Raw genomic sequence first — 17,590 nt, 5'->3', positions numbered from 1 at the left:
AAAAAAAGGATAAAAGAAGAAAAATTCTAGTCCAAAAACGCTTACTTACCAATAAAATTGCCACAGAGTTTCCTTATCATTCCTGAAATGATGCCTCAGAAATGCCAACATGTCAAATCCCACGTCCCTAGAGACATCCAAGACAAGGACACAGGGGTCTCCCTCCCCCCCCCCCTTTTACAAATTTTTTGACGTGTAAAAAGACATAGATCCACTGCATTTACGTCCAAAAGCGCCACAATGCTTCACAGTTGCTTGAGTGGGACCAGGACACACCCATGCTCTCCACACGACACATAATGCATAGAGGTTTCAATGGGGTCCCCCCCTCACTGTTTACCAGCCTGACAACCCCACAAAAAAGGGGGAAACTATATTGATCTTTTTTTTTTAATTTTATTCCTATCATGCTACACACGTGGTGGCTGTCGACTACTGTGCGATACCTAGCTCCTGGTAAAAAGCCTCTGTTTGAGGTTTGCGGCCGAGGAATTCTTCTAGAATGACCATTTCCTCCACGGAGCCTCCGCGTTCAAGTACAGTGCGGCGGTAGCGACGGCCTTCCTTGGGGTTCATGGGGTCTGACTTGAAGACAGTGTAGAACATGTCGGTTGAGTAGACTTGAGACGAGAGGTAGCCGTAGTAACTGCCATGGTCAGCATGTGTCATCCTGTAACGCGATTTACCGAAACTTACCCAGCATCGTAGCCACCAATCAAGTGGCCAAAGGTAGCCTGTCCGTTACCCCAGTGCCAGTCACCCTTTTTGTCACCCTCGAGTGCCTCAGGGCCCTTCAACAGACTGATCTCGCGTCTCAGAGAGTTGTACTTTTCTGTAATGTCCATCTTCTTCAGCTCTTCGTGGCTAGCAGGCTCATGAACGGCCATGTCAAAGGTACCAAAGTGCAGCTGCCTCAAGTTGAAAAGGGCATCATTGACGTGCTTGGTAGAGATCAGCTTGGCAATAAGCGACTGGGGAATCTGCTCGGCCGGCTTCGAGCTCTTGCCTGAGGACTCGAGATACGCCTTCTCGTAGTCGGAAGAGAGGTAGGAGTAGTGGTGCGACAGGGAGCGCAGCTGCGAAGGGGTCCAGCACCAGTTCTCCAACATCTGAGATGGGGCCTCAACAAAGTCACGGACAGTGTTTGTACCGTGGAAATGAGAGTAAGTTGTACGAGACACCAGGTCGTGAATGCCGTGTCCGAGCTCATGGAAGAGGGTGACGACCTCGTCATGCTTCAGCAGCGAAGGCTTCTTCTGTGTGGGTTTGGAGAAGTTGCAGACGAGGGCGGTAGCGGGGTAGCGACGCTTGCCATTCTCATCAATGTAGCCTGGCTGGAGGTTGAAGTTGGCCGCATGTCCGTACTTGCCATCTCGTGGGAAAAGATCCAGGTAGAGATAGCCGACAAAGCCTGCACCTTCGCCTTCGTCGTCCCAAACGCTGAAGATCTGCACGTCCTCATGCCAAACAATGTCGGACCCCTTGCCGCCATCTGCAAGAGCCGCCCTTTCTTCCTCGCCGACAATCTCGACAAAGACCAAGCCGAAGAGCTCCTCGAAGATCTTCAACATGCCCTGGATTGTTGTCGACAGGGGAAAGTACTCGGCAATGACCTGGTGGTCGATCTGGTAGTCCTTTTCCAGCATCAAGCGGTCGTAGTACCGGTTGTCCCAAAGATAATAGTCTTCGGTGAGCGGGCCGGTGAGTGCATTCTCCTTGACATCTTGCTTCTTCAGCTCCATGAGCTTCTCGATTTCCTTCTGTCCGCCCGGCGCCAGTCTGTTGCGCAAGTCTCCGAGGAAGTCATCGACCGTCTTGGTTGTCTTAGCCATCTTGTCTTCTATGCGGAACTGCGCATGATTGTCGTAGCCGAGGATGCGGGCTCCTTCGTCACGGAGGAGAATTGCTTCCTGGAAGAGGGCCACGTTGTCGTTACACTTGTTCTCGTTGGCGACAAAGACCTTGAGGCGCGTCTCGGGGTTGGTGGCGTATTTGAGCGTGGGGAAGAGGTCCGGGTACTTGAAGGTGAGGAACAGCTTGCCCTCAAACTCGCCTTCGCCCTTCTTGAGCCCCGAGAGAACATCTTCAGGCACGCCGTGGAGCTCTTCGGGCGTGAACCACAGACCGCCATTCTCCTCGTTGAGGTTCTTCTGGAAAGCAATACTGATTTGACTCAGCCGTTGCTTGATCTCCTTGAACCTATCCCGCTTGGGCCCCGCGGGCAGGTTCAGACCGTTGCGGATGAAGGACTTGTGGTCCTTCTCCAGCAGGCGCTGCGACTCGGGGTCGAGCTTCTCCCCCTTCTTCAGCACGGCATCGACGAGGTTGAAGACGTCCTCGCGCATCGACGACTCGATGCCAAAGTCGTCGAGCATCTGCTCCACCTCGCTCGAGGCATCGCGCAGCTCCTTGCTCGTCGAGACGGCGTTGTAGAAGCCGAGGATGTGGGATTCAATAGCCATTTTGTTGTCATCGCGGGCAATGGGGAGCAGCGTGTTGGCAAAGGTGGCGCTCTCGGGCTTGACGTCGCGGACAATGCCATCCAGGACGCTTCGTGATCTGTCAATCTGCGGGCGTGTCAGCATGTGCCGGACGCAACACGGCTTGCGGGCACGGGGAGAATGCGGGGACGCACCAGCCTCTTTGCATCGTCGACCAGGCTCTGCTTGGTAGCCGTGAACTTGGGGGGCAGCTGGGGCGGCGTCTGGTACTGGGGCGGCGCCATGGTGGAGTTTGTGAGGGGCCGGAAGGGCTGGGTGTAGAGGGGATTGCGCAAGGGGGTGGGCCGGACGTATTGCAGGATCGAGGGTACACGCCCGCCGAGTCGAATCGAAGCCAGGATGGCGGTGCTGCCGATAAAGAGGGCGACGGCGGCGAGCAGGAGCTTGGTGAGGCGTGAGGAAGCCACGGTGGATGAGCAAGGGCTTGCCGTGGCTCGCAAGCCGGCATTTGTGGGGGAGTGGGCTGGGGCGGCAGCGATTGGCGGTGTGCTGCGATGAACCACGGCGGTTGTATTTGCGAGCACGACAACGATGGACTGTCTTTAGCTTTCAGGTTGATAGGCTACGTGACCTCTCCAATGCACTCCAGATAGCCGCGCGAGCACGAGATCGGCCGCCATGGGTGTGGGTGCCGCCGCGCCCCCAGCCACTAGCCGCAAGCGGCAAAGCGCCATGTGGCATGCATGCCCACCACCTTATCAAAAGAAATCGAACAACGACCCCAAGAGCGTCCTGGACATCTAGCGACATTCGGCTTAGCGGCTATTTGCTTTCTTTTGATGGCGTGGTGTGCCTGTCCTGCCGCCATCGTGCAACGTGCTCTGTTGGATCCCCCGCCCGCATCGCCACCCCCAGGATCCCACACGGCAGGCCAGGCCGGGACAGGGCCCAGTGCCGGCTACTAGTCACAACGGCGAGGCCCGGCACATCCACGCTACTACCACTAGGTGTACTCTACAGTACGCATGTAGATGCCCCCCCGTCCATCCATCCACCCGTCAACAGGTCTCAGCGAGCAGTAGTGGCCTGACCAGACCAGAGTCATGTATGTAATCATAGTGTTTTTTTATACAGAAGAGTCATGAAATGCGTGTCAGCCCCGTAGGCCGGCTCCTGTTACAACTGTCAAATGTTCCCAACCCCCATTACCTCGTATCAGACATAGACATTACGTTTTAGAAATACACCTTGTCCTACTTCACACCCCATGATAAGGGTGTTGTGCGCGTCCCAGCTGCGGGCTGTCTTTGCCGTCCGAGCTAAGACTTTCTGGTATCGTGACAAATGGACCCCAGTTCGATTCTCTCGCTACCGTGGATCTTTCGTGGATCGTGATGAAGCGGACCGAATCCTCCATGTCCATGGCCTTCTCATCCTGCAGCGGCCACATCTCGATGTCGGGCGGATTTTCCGGGCTGTAGGGCTCGACGGATGGAGCCTTGGGAGGGTCTGTTGGCGGCGTTACATACACCTTCTGTGGCGTAACCCCCTGCTGCTGTTGCTCCTCTCTCTTCTCCTTGTTGCGAAAAAGGAGGCGGAGAAAGGGTACAGACGCGGATATGATGCCACTGTTCGTCTCGACCTGGCCCCACAATAGCAAATCGGTGCCGTATCGCGCAGAGTTGTACGGAGATTCAGCCCACAAGTACATGACCCACATGCGTACCGACGACGCCGCAATCGCCATGACACCGACCGAGAATATGCCAATGAGTGCTAGCCGCTTCCCTAGCGGTATACGAAGACTGAGGAGTGTCGGCAGGGGCAGCATGAGGAGGATGATGTCGCTCAGCAGGTTGGCCGCCGATGAGAAGACCCACAACGGAACCGGATCCCAGCATTTGGCAGGCTCTCGCTTGATCGTGGGGTCGAACTGTGCAAAGTAATTGGTCGTCGACCATGCACTCGAAGGCTTTTGACACTGGAAGATTGCGGCTATCGTGGCGGAGAATGTGTACATGGACACGAACCCAATCATGACGTATACCAGATGGCGAAATGTACGGTTTGCGGCGATGGAATAATAGAAGAAGAGGATACTAAGCTTGACGAAGCCCAGCGATATGACATATATCCATCGGTAGACCCACCATGTGATGAGCACGCCTCGCACGGCAGGCTCAATCTCCAATCGCTTCACCTAAGCATGCGTTAGATCAAGTCTTGGAGAAAACCAACAGCTTCTCTCACAGGATCCTTAAGGTATGAAGGCCGAGTATTGCTACTTGTCAAATCTTGGTAATAGTTTACGACAAACGTGGCCCAAGCCATCACCTAGATTCCGTCAGTCCCGGCACACACACACACACATTAGAATTGGAGCGGCAAAGCTTACGAGAGCTGTGAACATGAGGTGGTCACTCGCGCTGAGAGATCCCATGAGAAAATACCGGCAGTAGTATCTGTATGGGCGGATCAGATGGTGGCCCCAGGCTGTGTGTGTCGTCTAAACTTACCGGAGACCCACGATGATGGTTGACAGCGTTGTCAAAACCGCGCCAACCATCACCACCACGTAGCCCGGGCGATAATACATTATCGTCTAGCGTCGCTGGTGTGTTACTAGAGGTGTGAGTCCGATGCGGGCAGTCCCGAATGGGGGATTGCGATCGAGAGAGGTACGCCTGAGGAGCAGGACGAAGAACGAACAAAAGAGCAAACAATGAACATGAATGTGTCGGGTCTCAGCGTTTGTGTAGGAGGGCGAGCTGCAAGATTTAGGGTTCCCCGGGTTCTGCACCGACGGGAGGGGCTGTTCCGTAAGGCGTTTCGTGACCCTTATGAGTGCAGACTAGGAACAAGATCCCAGCTGTGTGGCGATCCTACTAGTGAAGCGACTACACGGGTCGATACTCCAAGAACAGCGCTGCCGCGTGCCGAGACGTGATAGGTTCGCGATGCCGCGAGGGGGGACGTGAACAACGTGGAATGCCGGGTTTAGAAACCGGAATATAGCATTGTTCAATCATAAGATCGGCCCGGCACCTGGCGAAATTGGCGTGGACATGGGCTGAAGGAAAACAATGTGGACGGCCTGGTGGTCTCGACGCTGGTGGTACAGCAAGAGGAGGTGCATGATGATGTCCAAAACGCCTGCTAACGCTACGAGGAATAAACGGGCCGTCGCATGGCTACTACCGAGTAACAGAAAGCTTGCAGCTTGCATCAACTAGTAGAATCGGCAGCGGAACATGCAATGGGCCCGGGGGAGGAACACTGCGTTCCCTGTGTTTGAGGTCCACGAGGCTGAAACCCGTGTTGCATGCTGCTGGACTACCATGACCTGAGGCGCATCTTGACTGACCTTGTTACATTTGGCACTGCGCATGTCTGTCATGAGTCGCTATGCCGACTACCACCATGTTGCTTACAAAATCCTTCTCTTTTCTTTTGCCGTGGTGTAGGGAAGGTCGAAGGGAAGAGGGCGCCACCCCCTCTTCCACGTGCGGGCCAACCTCGTGTCCAGATATTTGATTATATTAGCCCCATCAAAGTGCGTGACTCGATGCCGATTCTGACATGACGGGATCCGACTAGGTGCGCAGGAGCGATGGCCTAGAGCTCGCTTGCGATCAGGCCGCGATCGAGTGCAATTACCGTTGGTCGTGGCTCAGCGGCAGTTTGGAGGACGAGCAAGTAGCCGAGGTACGTATGCGTAGGTCGAGGGGGATGCATCCTGGGTATCGGTCGTGACGTAAGTAGCAGCACAGTAGCTGGCGCAGCCGCGTCTCGGTATGCAGCTGACAAGGCTGAATGAGTGCATTGCTGAGAAGATGGAGATGGCTCTCTCTGGGTGTCGACGCTATTATGGATGTGGTCAGGGGCGCAAGGGCCAAGAGGTGCAAAACATAGTGAGCAAAAATGACTCATTGTGCCGACGTCTGATTAGACAGCGGGGGCCGGGGCCAAGGACAGACCATGCCGGCCGCATCCGGCAGCCAGCCGTGGCTGGGACAGAGCGAGGCCGCAACCCACAGTAGGCCTGTGTGCGCCTTGCGTATAGTAGTGTACAGGTGGTGGTGGCAGTAGCAGCAGCAGCAGCGTCGTATCTAGCCGCACTCGCACTGGGGGCGGCCATGGTGCTGAGGGCCGAGGCGGGGGTGCTCTTGACCTTATGTATCTATACCTGCGCTAAGAACTCACAGTAAGCAGCACTCGCTCACATCGACTCATGCTGGCTCATATCGACTTCAAATGATGGACATGGAGCGACGGACGTGATGACCCTCGCGGCCACGTCGTCTTCTTGCTCATAATGAGCAAACATGACTTTGAGCGGGAGGAATGTACATATAGAGAGAGAGAGAGAGAGAGCGAGAGAAGGGGAGGCATCACACTTGGGATTAAATGTATCCATAGCTTCTGTAGCGAGACTTCAAATGCATGCATTCTACAGACACGGACAATACGAAGCCACGCCGTGAGTGTCCCAAACATCCATCCCGCCCACTTCACCCCTCCAAGATTAAACACTTTTATTTTGCCGATCCGAGCCATAGCCCCGAACAGGCGGGCCACGAGCGATCCATTTTCCGACATCGTCTGAGCAGAGGGCACGCATTGAGCCTTTTGTGAAACAAACAAGATTAACAGAACGCTGACAAACAAATGCAAGGTTACTGCTGCGAACGAAGAAGAGCACGGAGTGTCTCAACCTCGCCTTCAAGTCTAGCGTTGCGCACTTTGAGTTCGTCCCGTTCCGCCTTGATCTCCTTGAGCTCGGCTTCGAGGGTACTCATTTGATCGACCCGCTTCTGGCGGTAGCGGCGGGCAGCAAGCGTGTTGGCTCTTCGCTTCTCGATACGCGAGGACGACTCTTGACCAGGAGGGCTGCTTTTGACAGACGGCAATTTAGAGCCCGACGTGCGTTCTGGAGACGATGAGCTCCGGTTCTTGTGGCTTGTCGAAGAAGCGCCAGATTGAGAGCCGTCTGTGTACATTAGATTCTGAAAATGCATTTCTTGAGAGCCTGTCTCACCTCTCGTCATCTGCGCTGGCGTGTTAGTCGAGCTGGACATGTCCAGGCTCTCTGGCATTGCAAGAGTATTCATCATGTTTCCAGTAGTGCAAAGTGAATCGGGACCGCCAGAATATGATTGCGCACCATGGCCGAGGTACGGAGAGTTAGAGACAGGGAGGAGGTTCCAGTTGGGGGTAGCGTAAAGAGAAGCGTCTGGTGGGAAGTCGCCTGTCAAGGCGGCCGACGAGGGAGTGGACAGGAGGGAAGACGTGTCGAGCAGAGGGCGGCTGTTTTGGGCGCCAGAAAAGGGAATGGCAAGATGCCAATCAGCAGAGGGTGTTCCATGGTGGCTTGACGATAACACCGAACTGAGAAATGCGCCAGAAGGACGAAGAGGATCTGTCGAAACCGAACAGCATGATGATGGCGGTATACTGCATGTCGAGATGTTGTAGAGCGGGTCCTGATACCCGCTGGTGAAATCGAAGAACTCGTCAAATGAAATTGAAACTATCTGAGGGCGCCCAACACGGGGTGATGAGCGCGGGAGGTGGGTTGAGGAGCAGGAGGTGCGAGGCGGGGGCGGCTTCGCTTTATAACGAGAGCCTGGGGCTGACCGGGTGGGCCTGGCGGGCAGGTTGCAAGCCGTCAGTAAAGGGCGCGCGCTAGCTGCCTGACCCCGGTCGCACTTTCCGGCTCGCAACTTTGCTGCGCCCTTCTGCATCGGTACGCACAGCCCACAGCCCACGCCTACGCCCACGCCTACGCCTACGCCTACGCCATGGCGACAATGCCCTCATCACGATTCCTGCGACGACCCAAACTGGCGCCGACCCAATTCGACGCCGCCCTCGCCCTCCTCGTTCCCTCGGCCCAATGCGCCGGCAATGCCTCGAGCGCATGCTTTTCGACGTCATCAGCGCGGTGGAAGAAAGACAACAACAAAAACAGAGGCGTCTCTGCCGTGAAGGCTACGGCGCTGCGACCACGGCAGACGCTGTCCGTCCGCCAAAAAGACTTTGAAACCCAGCAATTGCCCAAGCCGGTCCCCGTCAAACACAAAGTCACGGGCACGCCCGACCACGGGCTATGGGGCTTCTTCAAGAACCAGCAGCTGCTGCAGACACCGTTGGACGAGCAGAGACACGGTATGCAGCCGCTGGCTTGATGCTATGGCGAATGGGCCGGTAGCTGACAGAGACACAGGCAGGGCGTGGACTGTTGGCGAGCTGCGTACTCGGGACTGGGATGCCCTACACCAGCTGTGGTGGATATGCGTCAAGGAGCGGAATCGCCTTGCAACTGAAAAGATTGAGCGCAAGCGCCTCAATGCCGGCTACGGCGACTTCGAGAACCAGGAGCGCGACAAGACGGTGCAGGAGACAATGCAGGCAATCCTAGACTCGCTGGCCGAGAGACGCCAGGCGTATCGAGAGGCATTGGTGCTGGCGCAAAACGACCCAGACATTGACTTCTCAAAAACGGGCCTCCCGCGGTACACAACACCCCCATATGTATGCTTGCACCATCTCAACAGGACTGTATGCAACGAGCTGACACCTTCTGCAGGATCCACTAGAGGCGGATGACACACCGGACGATACCGCAGCTGCGCCGACGAGCCAAGAGCCTGCAAAGGACTTGACAATAGCGGAGCCAAAGGAAAAGGTTGTTGTTTGAGAAGGTCTGGGTGTCCTGGCAAAAGTCGCACATGAAGCGTGATTCGATACGAAGCGCTCTGCAGCGTACGTGGGCGACTGATTGCAGCTTTGACTGCATATTGAAATCAGTCACGTGTTTTGCATAGGGGCTTAAATCGCAAGACTCCGTCGTAAAATCGGCTTTTGATTGGCTGTAAAAACCTTTGCTAAGGTGTTGGAAATCTCCGTCTTGGGCTAAGCGTGCCAGACTGTGTCACATGACGGACGCTAGAACGTTAGAACGCCAGAACCGCCAGAATGCCAGAATTCCAGAATTCCAGAATTCCAGAATTCCAGAATTCCAGAAGTGCCAGAACGTCAGAACAACCAGTCCAGCCAGAGCAGCCAGAGCAGCGTATTAATCGGCAGTATAGCCAGTACAGTCAGAACGGCTAGAATATCAGCTGAGCTGCACCCCTTTTCAGCACTGTCACGGGCTGTAGGAATGTTTATTCGAGGCATGCACAGCGTGCAGAGGCTCTCGCAACCGTCTAGATAGGCAGCTTATTCTCAGTATCATCTTGCACGTATCTTGCACGTATCATAGCATGTCGTGAAAGTAGTGAAGTGCACTAGGCCAGCATACGCCAAACGCGTTAAGTTATGAAAGTAGTGCTAGCATAAACAGGCGAGGCGCTTCCCAAAGAGCTCCAACCCCACATCCATCTCACCGCCCCAAGTCGACCTACCCACGCGCTTTCTAGCGGACATCTTCCACTGCAGACTACAAACACCCCTTTTTTTCCACAACCCCATCATACAGCCATGGAAGACATCGCGCCCGAGTACGACGTCGTGGTCCTGGGAACAGGTGGGTTTCGGTTACCCCGCCTACGTAACATGGCCGCCCCGGATGCTAACTACGCCCAGGTCTCACCGAATGTGTGCTTTCAGGGTAACACAAGGACTCGAGCAAAAGCAAGTCTATACATGTGCTGATATTCTTGCAGTGTTCTTAGCGTCAAGGGCAAGAAGGTGCTCCACATTGATCGCAATGACCACTATGGAGGGTGAGTGGCATCCGTGGTCATCGTTGGGGGGAGGGGAGAACCGAGACTGACGTGTCGTAGGGAGGCCGCATCACTGAACATCGAGGCAGTAAGTATCTGAGGCGGCTGCTTACCACGCACCACACTAACTGGCATGCCAGCTCTTCAAGAGATATGGCCAGACCGAGGGCGAGCCGTGGAAGAAGTATGGCCGCGTCAACGACTGGAACATCGACCTCGTCCCCAAGCTCCTCATGGCCAACGGCGAACTCACCAACATCCTCGTGTCGACCGACGTTACCAAATACCTCGACTTCAAGCAGATTGCAGGCAGCTATGTGCAGCAGGGCAACGGAGCCAAGGCAACGGTTGCCAAGGTGCCGTCAGATGCCGGTGAGGCTCTTCGATCGCCCCTCATGGGTCTGTTCGAGAAGCGCCGTGCAAGGAACTTCCTGGAATGGGTTGGTGCATACAAGGAGGATGACCCAGCTACACACAAGGGTACGGCACTGCGGACAGCGTGTTATGACAACCGGATAGTTGCTGACGCTCTGATGCAGGCATCGACCTCAAGAACAGCACCATGAAGGACATCTACGACAAGTTCGGGCTCGAGGCCACTACCCGCGACTTTGTCGGCCACTCGATGGCTCTGTACCCGACCGACGACTACATCACTGAGACGGGTAAGGCAGAAGATGCCATCCAGCGCATCAGGCTATACGTCAACTCGATGGCACGATACGGAAAGTCACCCTACATCTACCCCCTCTACGGACTCGGAGAGCTTCCCCAGGGCTTTGCTCGTCTCTCTGCCATTTATGGTGGTACCTACATGCTCAACACCGACGTCGACGAGTTCATTTACGATGGCGGCAAGGTTGTTGGCATCAAGGCCACCATGAAGGAAAAGGACGTTCCCGGCGACGGCATGAAGTTCGAGACCAAGGCGGGCAAGATTCTCGCTGACCCGTCGTACTTCCCTGACAAGGTCCGCGTTACCGGACACCTGCTCAAGGCTATTTGCATTCTCAACCACCCTGTGCCCAACACATCGGATGCCGACTCTCTGCAACTGATCATCCCCCAGTCTCAAGTTGGACGCAAGCACGGTACGTGACGGGTGAATAACTGTTTTTGACACTGTGCTTACGATTTTTACAGACATCTACGTTGCCGTCGTTTCGTCTGCACACAACGTTTGCCCCAAGGGATACTACATTGCCATCGTCTCCACGATTGCCGAAGGCGACAGCAACCACCACCTCGAGCTCCAGCCTGGTCTCGACCGCCTGGGCGCGATTGAGGAGAAGTTCATGGGCCCAGCTATCCCACTCTACGAGCCAATTGAGAGCGGCGCCAACGACAACATCTACTTGTCAAAGAGCTACGACGCCACGAGCCATTTCGAGACAACAACCGGTAAGTCCTGACAGCCAAGCATGGCGGTGAGGGTGCTGACGTGAGTTTAGACGACATCAAGGACATCTACCAGCGCGCAGAGGGCCACGAACTGGTTGTTGAAGGCCTGAGGGATGGCGCGAACTTCAACGTTGAGGAATAGACGGTTCGGACACAACAGGTAGCGGATGGTACGAGCAGCAATGGGTCGTTTTGGTAGATCATTTGGGTGCTTGTAGGGGTGGGACTTGATAGCAATGATATGCATTCATAATAACCAAAGACTGCCCACACGGAGAGGCGGCAGCTTGTGCGGAGCTCGGGCTCGGTACTTTCCTATTTGGGCGGCGCAGCGGCGACGGCACCACTGCCACTTTGTTGCCCACACGCACGCTGCGGCCATTGCGGTGGACTAGCAGAAGCTGGGCAGTGGCCATGATTGAACTTGTGTGATTATTCAGCCTGCTACCAGGCGCCGGATGCCATGGGGATGTCGGTGATATGACGACGCAAACTCTTGGCAGGGACACGACGGTGGAGCGTAAACCATCTGAGTACCTATTATACCCAGTCGCGTCGCAACAAAACGTGTCCACGAGGCGCGCCCTTCCCCTCGACACTCGTTCGCAATGGCGCAGTTTGGTCGCTACAGGTTTCTGCTCATAGCAGTGGTATTTCATCTGGTATACATATACAGCATCTTCTCGATTTACTTTGTGAGCCCCGTCGTTCATGGAATGCGCGAGCACCGCGTGGAGACACAGGAAGCCCCCGCCAAGCGCTTGGTGCTCTTTGTTGGTCAGGAATTTGTTCTTCAGCAATTGGCCGCATGCTGACGCTGTATTAGGCGATGGGCTTCGCGCAGACAAGGCATTTCAATCGTTTCCCAACCCTGACCCCAATCCTCCGGCCCATCTCGCAGACGATGTAGACACGCCCCGCCCTCTCGCCCCGTTTCTTCGCTCCCGCGTCTTGGAAAAGGGCACTTTTGGTGTCTCGCATACTCGCGTCCCGACGGAATCGCGCCCGGGACATGTGGCGCTTATTGCGGGCTTGTACGAGGATGTTTCGGCAGTCACAACGGGATGGAAGCTCAACCCAGTCAACTTTGACAGTGTCTTCAACCGAAGCAGGCACACTTGGAGCTGGGGTAGTCCTGACATTCTTCCCATGTTCGAGGCGGGAGCCGTACCGGGACGAGTAGACGCATACTGTTACGCTGCCGAGGAAGAGGATTCGTCCAAGGACGCCTGGGCATTGGACGAATGGGTCTTTGAACGCGTTGAGCGGCTCTTTGCCGAAGCAAAGTCGAATGCGACACTGGACGCTGAGCTACGGCGGGAAAAGAATGTCTTCTTTCTCCATCTGCTCGGACTCGACACGACGGGCCATATCCACAGACCGTACTCGTGGCAGTATCTACACAACCTGCAGATTGTAGACCGTGGAGTACAGAAGGTTACGGAACTGATTGAAGAATTCTACGGAGATGACAAGACGGCCTTCATCTTCACCGCAGACCATGGCATGAGCGACTGGGGCAGCCACGGTGATGGACACCCGGATAATACACGCACACCCCTGATTACATGGGGTGCTGGCATCGCACCACCGGCGAAGAGCACATCGGGCATTGCCAAAGGGCATACCGAGTTCTCATCCGACTGGAATTTGGACGAAATCGAGCGACATGATGTTGCCCAGGCTGACGTTGCAGCTCTGATGGCCTACCTTGTTGGACTCGACTTTCCGACCAACTCGGTCGGAGTGCTGCCTCTGTCGTACCTTGACACGGACATGAAGTCCAAGGCCGAAGCGCTTCTTACCAATGCCAAGGAAATCTTGGAAATGTACCATGTCAAGGATGAGGTAAAGAGGTCTACTGCGCTCCACTACAAGCCTTTTCCTGGACTTGGTGACGAGGCGCACTCGGTTCAACATCGCGTATCGGAGATCCAGGCAGCGATCACGAAGGGCGATGCTGAGGGGGCTATCCGTCAGACGTACGAGCTCATTGAGCTTGGGCTTGAGGGTCTCCGTTACCTGCAGACGTACGACTGGCTGTTTCTGAGAACGCTGGTGACGGCTGGCTACATTGGGTGGATCATCTTTGCTATTGCGACGGTGATTGATCTACATGTGCTCACGGAAGAGACGCAGGCGCAGCGAACGATTCCCAGCATGATGGTGTTCTCTTCGGGACTTGTCGCACTTTACGGAGTCCTCTTGAAGCAGCAGTCGCCTATCGTTTACTATGCATACGCATTCTTCCCGGTCTTGTTCTGGGAGGAAATCTATGTGCGGAGATCATCGCTTGTCAAAGGAGGCAGGGTACTTTTCAGCCATCTCAACTCTGGCGCCGATGTAGCCAAGTTGGTGTTTGCAACGCTGGGATTTTTCGGTCTGCTAGAGGCGCTTGTATGTGGAAGAGATGATGGTACCACGTGATTGTGCTGACTTTGGACAGGTTCAAAGCTACTTCATTCGCGAAATCTATACGGTCTGCTATTTGCTGGCGACATGCTGGCCGGCAGTATACGGGCAAGAGTTTATGCGCAAAAACATTGCAACCGTGGCGGCCTGGGTAGTGTCGTGTGTAGCTATGAGCGCCTTTACGCTGTTGCCTGCAATCAAGGCAGAGGATGTACGCTTGATGTATGTTCAACTAAGCCTGTTGCTGATGATTGACTAACTTGCAACAGCATGCTCGGAGGAGCACTCATGTTCGCGGTTGGTGCACTCTACTTGCTCCTGGAGAGAAGGCTGGTGGCCAAGTCCCAGTCCGAGGCCGAGGTGGCATCTCACGAGCTCAACAACCAATCTCGCATCATTCTCGGTCTCCAGCTGGGACTCGTGTTGCTTTCGATGATTGTAACCAAGAGCAGCATCGGGTACCTACAAGCGCGTGAAGGTATTCCTTACGGTGTACTCACGATAGGGCGGGCGACACTGGCAGCCTCGTTGTTTGTGCCGCAGCTGCATGGGCTGTACCCCAACAGTCACTACGTGCACCGGCTCGTGGTCATCTTCCTCCAGTTTGCGCCGACATTCATCATTCTCTCCATCTCGTACGAGGGGCTGTTCTACTTTGCCTTTTGCATGTGTCTGTTTAGCTGGATGAGGCTCGAGCAGCAAGTGTACCTGCACAGCAGCAGCAGCAGCAGCAGTAGCAGCAATGCATCTGACCCTGCCAAGGCGACCAAGGACGGGGAGTACAGGCCTCTGACGCTGGCGGATGCGCGCACAGCCCTCTTCTTCATCTTCTTCATCCAGTCGGCGTTTTTCAGCGCGTCCAACATTGCGTCTGTGTCGTCGTTTTCGCTGGAAGCAGTGTACCGGCTGATTCCCATCTTCGACCCCTTTTCGCAGGGCGCGCTGCTCATGCTCAAGCTCATGGCGCCGTTTGCAGTACTGTCGGCCAACTTTGGGCTGATGAACCGTGGGTTGGGAGTGGCGCCTTCTGCGCTGTTCATGGTGGTGATGGCAGTCAGCGATGTCATGACGCTGAGCTTCTTCTACATGGTCAAAGACGAGGGCAGCTGGCTGGACATTGGAACGACGATTAGCCACTTTGTCATTGCGAGTCTGCTGGGCGTGTTTGTGTCTGGGCTGGAGATTTACAGTGAGTGGACGATCCGGGGGGTGGAGTTTGGGGGGAAGAGGATTGGTGGTGGCTTGGCGAAGGGCAAGGCCAATGGGAAGACGGCGTAGTTGGTACCGTGGGAAGTGAGATGCAAGACTGGTGTTGCTGTGCATGTACCGTTCGCATACCTGGTGGTTGTGTTTGGGTGAGCAGAAGCAAACGGAAATCAAAGCAGACTAGCCCGGCGTTGCAGTGGTGATGGTGATGGTGATGGTGATGATGCTGGGGCTCTGCAGGCGCTAGCTGGATGGACGACGCAGCCCAACGTGGTGCCAAAGACGCCGTTGACCCCCGTCGAGGCAACGGCGGATTATGCACGCGGGCTGTTGAGGCAGCGTGGCTTGTTGCCAGGCAACGGTGGCGTGGCCGTTGTTGTTGAGCACGACACAAAGGCATGTGCCGCGGGCGTGTAGGGAGCACCCAGAGCATGCAAATGGCAGCAAGGCGTGTGCGGTGCGCCAAGTTGGACGGGTCCCACGCGCGGGGGGGCGCCAGCCATGGACACGTCGAGACATCAAGGCCCCGGCTATCGGCTCATGCGCGCGTGCAGGCCATGTCATACACGGGAGGTGGTGAGCGCGAGGCTGGGAACAGGCGGCTGGGCGGGCGTTTGTAGGAAGTTGTAGTAGTGGTGGTGGCAGTACTTGTAGTAGCAGCCGTGGTGGTGGGACTGGTAAGAGTGGCTGCTTGGAACCCAATGCATCCGCATGTGCACACGGCATGTCGCATTCGCTGCAAGGTTCTGGAGGCAAGGTCAACTGCAGAGGCGTTGGATGTAGGCGTCGGCGTGGCTGTGGACGCGCGCCATGGGTGTGATGTGACGATTATGCTCGCACTCGTGGGAGCACAGGCGCCCGCGTCCCAACCACCGCCCGCCCGCCCGCCGCGCCGCCAACACGCCCCCCCTCGCCCAGCCATAGTGCTTCAACCTCGCACTTTTTCTACGAATCTCAGCCCATCAAATAACCCAACCTTTCCCTTTATTTTTCCCTAGTGGCGTCAGCTCGCTTCCCGCCTCCTTCCAGCTTATAACCCCGACTACTGTCATTGTCGGCCGCAAAGCTCTTCTTTTCCCGCCCCATAATGTTCTTCAAAAGGTCTCTCCCGCCTCCTCCCCTCCACCACCCTCCACCACCCTCGTCACCGCCGAGCTAACCCTCTCCGTCCAGGCGATCAAGGGCCAATTCCTACGTCGAGAACGAACCCAACCCCCGCGCCCAGTCGTTTGACGAGTACGCAGAGAAACGCCCCGAGTCGAGTCGCAAGGAGTCGCACCACAGCCAGCCACTATCGCTTGATGACCAAGACATGTACCCCCGCCAACAGCAACCCCAGGAGCCCGCGTACGCTCAGAGTACTCCCACCTCCCACAACGCCATGCCCATGCGAACCCAAGCAGTGCCCCCGACCTCGGCCAGCCAGACCCCAATGGGGCTCGGCATGCCCGACCTGCTGACGGCCGCCTTCAACCAGGCCGTCCAGCCCTACACGGAGAAGATTGAGCAGCTCGAGAGCCAGCTCGCCGACCTGCAGGCCTGGGTCGACCAGCTCGAGCAGCAGCGCGCCGAGGTGCACAACTGGATCGACAAGCGCGGATTGCGACCAGGTAATGCGACGTCTTTTTCTTGATGCTGCCGGCGCGCGCGCACTAACCCGCTCCAGATGTCCCCGCTTCCATTGCAAAGATCATGGACACCACGACGGCTGACGCGGCACCTACGCTCAACGCCCAACTCGATCGCAAGATTACCATTGTCAACTTTGACCTGCACCGTCTGCAGGACGATCTCAACGACTCCATCTCCTCGTCGCACTTTGCCTCGGCCATGCTGAAGTTCCTGCCCGACATTCAGCGTCTGACGCTGCTTCCGTCGGGTCCGCGCTACGCCTTCGACCTCATCCTCAAGCTCGGCGGCAACCTCAACTCGCACGGCGGCATCGACAGCGCCGACGCCGAGGACATTGCTGCCCGTCGTGACTTTTACAACAGGCTCGACGAGACCATGGTCGACGTGGTCCAGCGCCGATTTGGCGAGGGCGAGGGCTGGGACGTCAAGCGCGAGATCAAGCGCATCGAGAAGACGGCCAGCTACCTCAAGACTTATGGCGTCGAGCCCTACTTCCCCTCGACGCTCGACATGATGAAGCGCGAGATGGAGTTCCAGCCAAACGCGCCCCCCATGGCCAACGGCACAGGCACTCCGCCTCGCTACCACTAAGTTTTGCCCCTAGTGGTCTGAGCCACAACGGTCGAGGTTTCCATGGGTCCTGGTTCTTTGGATATTGCGAGCATTTCCACACCGAGTCTTGGTGTCATGGACGGAGCATGCCGCAGCCCGGCTCTTTGCTTGACCAAGCACACCCATACACCCACATCATTGTCATCTCTCTCGTTG

General features: G+C 56.0%; 7 protein-coding genes across 7 annotated transcripts; 4 read left to right on the top strand and 3 right to left on the bottom strand.

Moving 5' to 3' along the window:
• Positions 1-432: 432 nt before the first annotated feature.
• On the bottom strand, positions 433-2,744 carry SETTUDRAFT_180106 (uncharacterized protein; the record flags this gene model as incomplete). The annotated part of the gene is made up of 3 exons (XM_008030220.1): positions 2,636-2,744; positions 697-2,567; positions 433-670 (listed from the first exon to the last, which is right to left on the bottom strand). Exons 1-3 carry the CDS (start codon positions 2,723-2,725, stop codon positions 433-435), a joined length of 2,199 nt encoding a protein of 732 aa, XP_008028411.1. The 5' UTR covers positions 2,726-2,744.
• A 955-nt stretch (positions 2,745-3,699) lies between these two features.
• Positions 3,700-5,037, bottom strand: SETTUDRAFT_155298 (uncharacterized protein; the record flags this gene model as incomplete). The annotated part of the gene is made up of 4 exons (XM_008030219.1): positions 3,700-4,641; positions 4,692-4,775; positions 4,837-4,903; positions 4,958-5,037. The coding sequence occupies 4 exons, from the start codon at positions 5,035-5,037 to the stop codon at positions 3,700-3,702; spliced, it is 1,173 nt and encodes a 390-aa protein (XP_008028410.1).
• Positions 5,038-7,117: 2,080 nt separating this feature from the next.
• SETTUDRAFT_155297 (uncharacterized protein) lies at positions 7,118-8,185 on the bottom strand (the record flags this gene model as incomplete). The annotated part of the gene is made up of 3 exons (XM_008030218.1): positions 7,118-7,431; positions 7,480-7,934; positions 8,079-8,185. The coding sequence occupies 3 exons, from the start codon at positions 8,183-8,185 to the stop codon at positions 7,118-7,120; spliced, it is 876 nt and encodes a 291-aa protein (XP_008028409.1).
• Positions 8,186-8,242: 57 nt separating this feature from the next.
• SETTUDRAFT_32981 (uncharacterized protein) lies at positions 8,243-9,141 on the top strand (the record flags this gene model as incomplete). Its single annotated transcript, XM_008029902.1, has 3 exons — positions 8,243-8,609; positions 8,653-8,975; positions 9,031-9,141. 3 exons carry the CDS (start codon positions 8,243-8,245, stop codon positions 9,139-9,141), a joined length of 801 nt encoding a protein of 266 aa, XP_008028093.1.
• Positions 9,142-9,819: 678 nt separating this feature from the next.
• SETTUDRAFT_164309 (uncharacterized protein) lies at positions 9,820-11,829 on the top strand. The gene is made up of 8 exons (XM_008030217.1): positions 9,820-9,972; positions 10,032-10,056; positions 10,112-10,171; positions 10,232-10,259; positions 10,312-10,651; positions 10,711-11,262; positions 11,315-11,572; positions 11,623-11,829. Exons 1-8 carry the CDS (start codon positions 9,927-9,929, stop codon positions 11,712-11,714), a joined length of 1,401 nt encoding a protein of 466 aa, XP_008028408.1. The 5' UTR covers positions 9,820-9,926; the 3' UTR covers positions 11,715-11,829.
• A 351-nt stretch (positions 11,830-12,180) lies between these two features.
• Positions 12,181-15,380, top strand: SETTUDRAFT_172540 (uncharacterized protein; the record flags this gene model as incomplete). Its single annotated transcript, XM_008030216.1, has 4 exons — positions 12,181-12,349; positions 12,399-13,969; positions 14,019-14,206; positions 14,254-15,380. 4 exons carry the CDS (start codon positions 12,181-12,183, stop codon positions 15,260-15,262), a joined length of 2,937 nt encoding a protein of 978 aa, XP_008028407.1. The 3' UTR covers positions 15,263-15,380.
• An 897-nt stretch (positions 15,381-16,277) lies between these two features.
• On the top strand, positions 16,278-17,413 carry SETTUDRAFT_32978 (uncharacterized protein; the record flags this gene model as incomplete). The annotated part of the gene is made up of 3 exons (XM_008029901.1): positions 16,278-16,291; positions 16,364-16,800; positions 16,857-17,413. The coding sequence occupies 3 exons, from the start codon at positions 16,278-16,280 to the stop codon at positions 17,411-17,413; spliced, it is 1,008 nt and encodes a 335-aa protein (XP_008028092.1).
• Positions 17,414-17,590: the final 177 nt, after the last annotated feature.

This window comes from Exserohilum turcica (assembly GCF_000359705.1).
Source record: "Exserohilum turcica Et28A unplaced genomic scaffold SETTUscaffold_4, whole genome shotgun sequence".
NCBI classification, from domain to species: Eukaryota; Fungi; Ascomycota; class Dothideomycetes; order Pleosporales; family Pleosporaceae; genus Exserohilum; species Exserohilum turcicum.
This window is presented reverse-complemented; position numbering and strand designations above follow the sequence as displayed.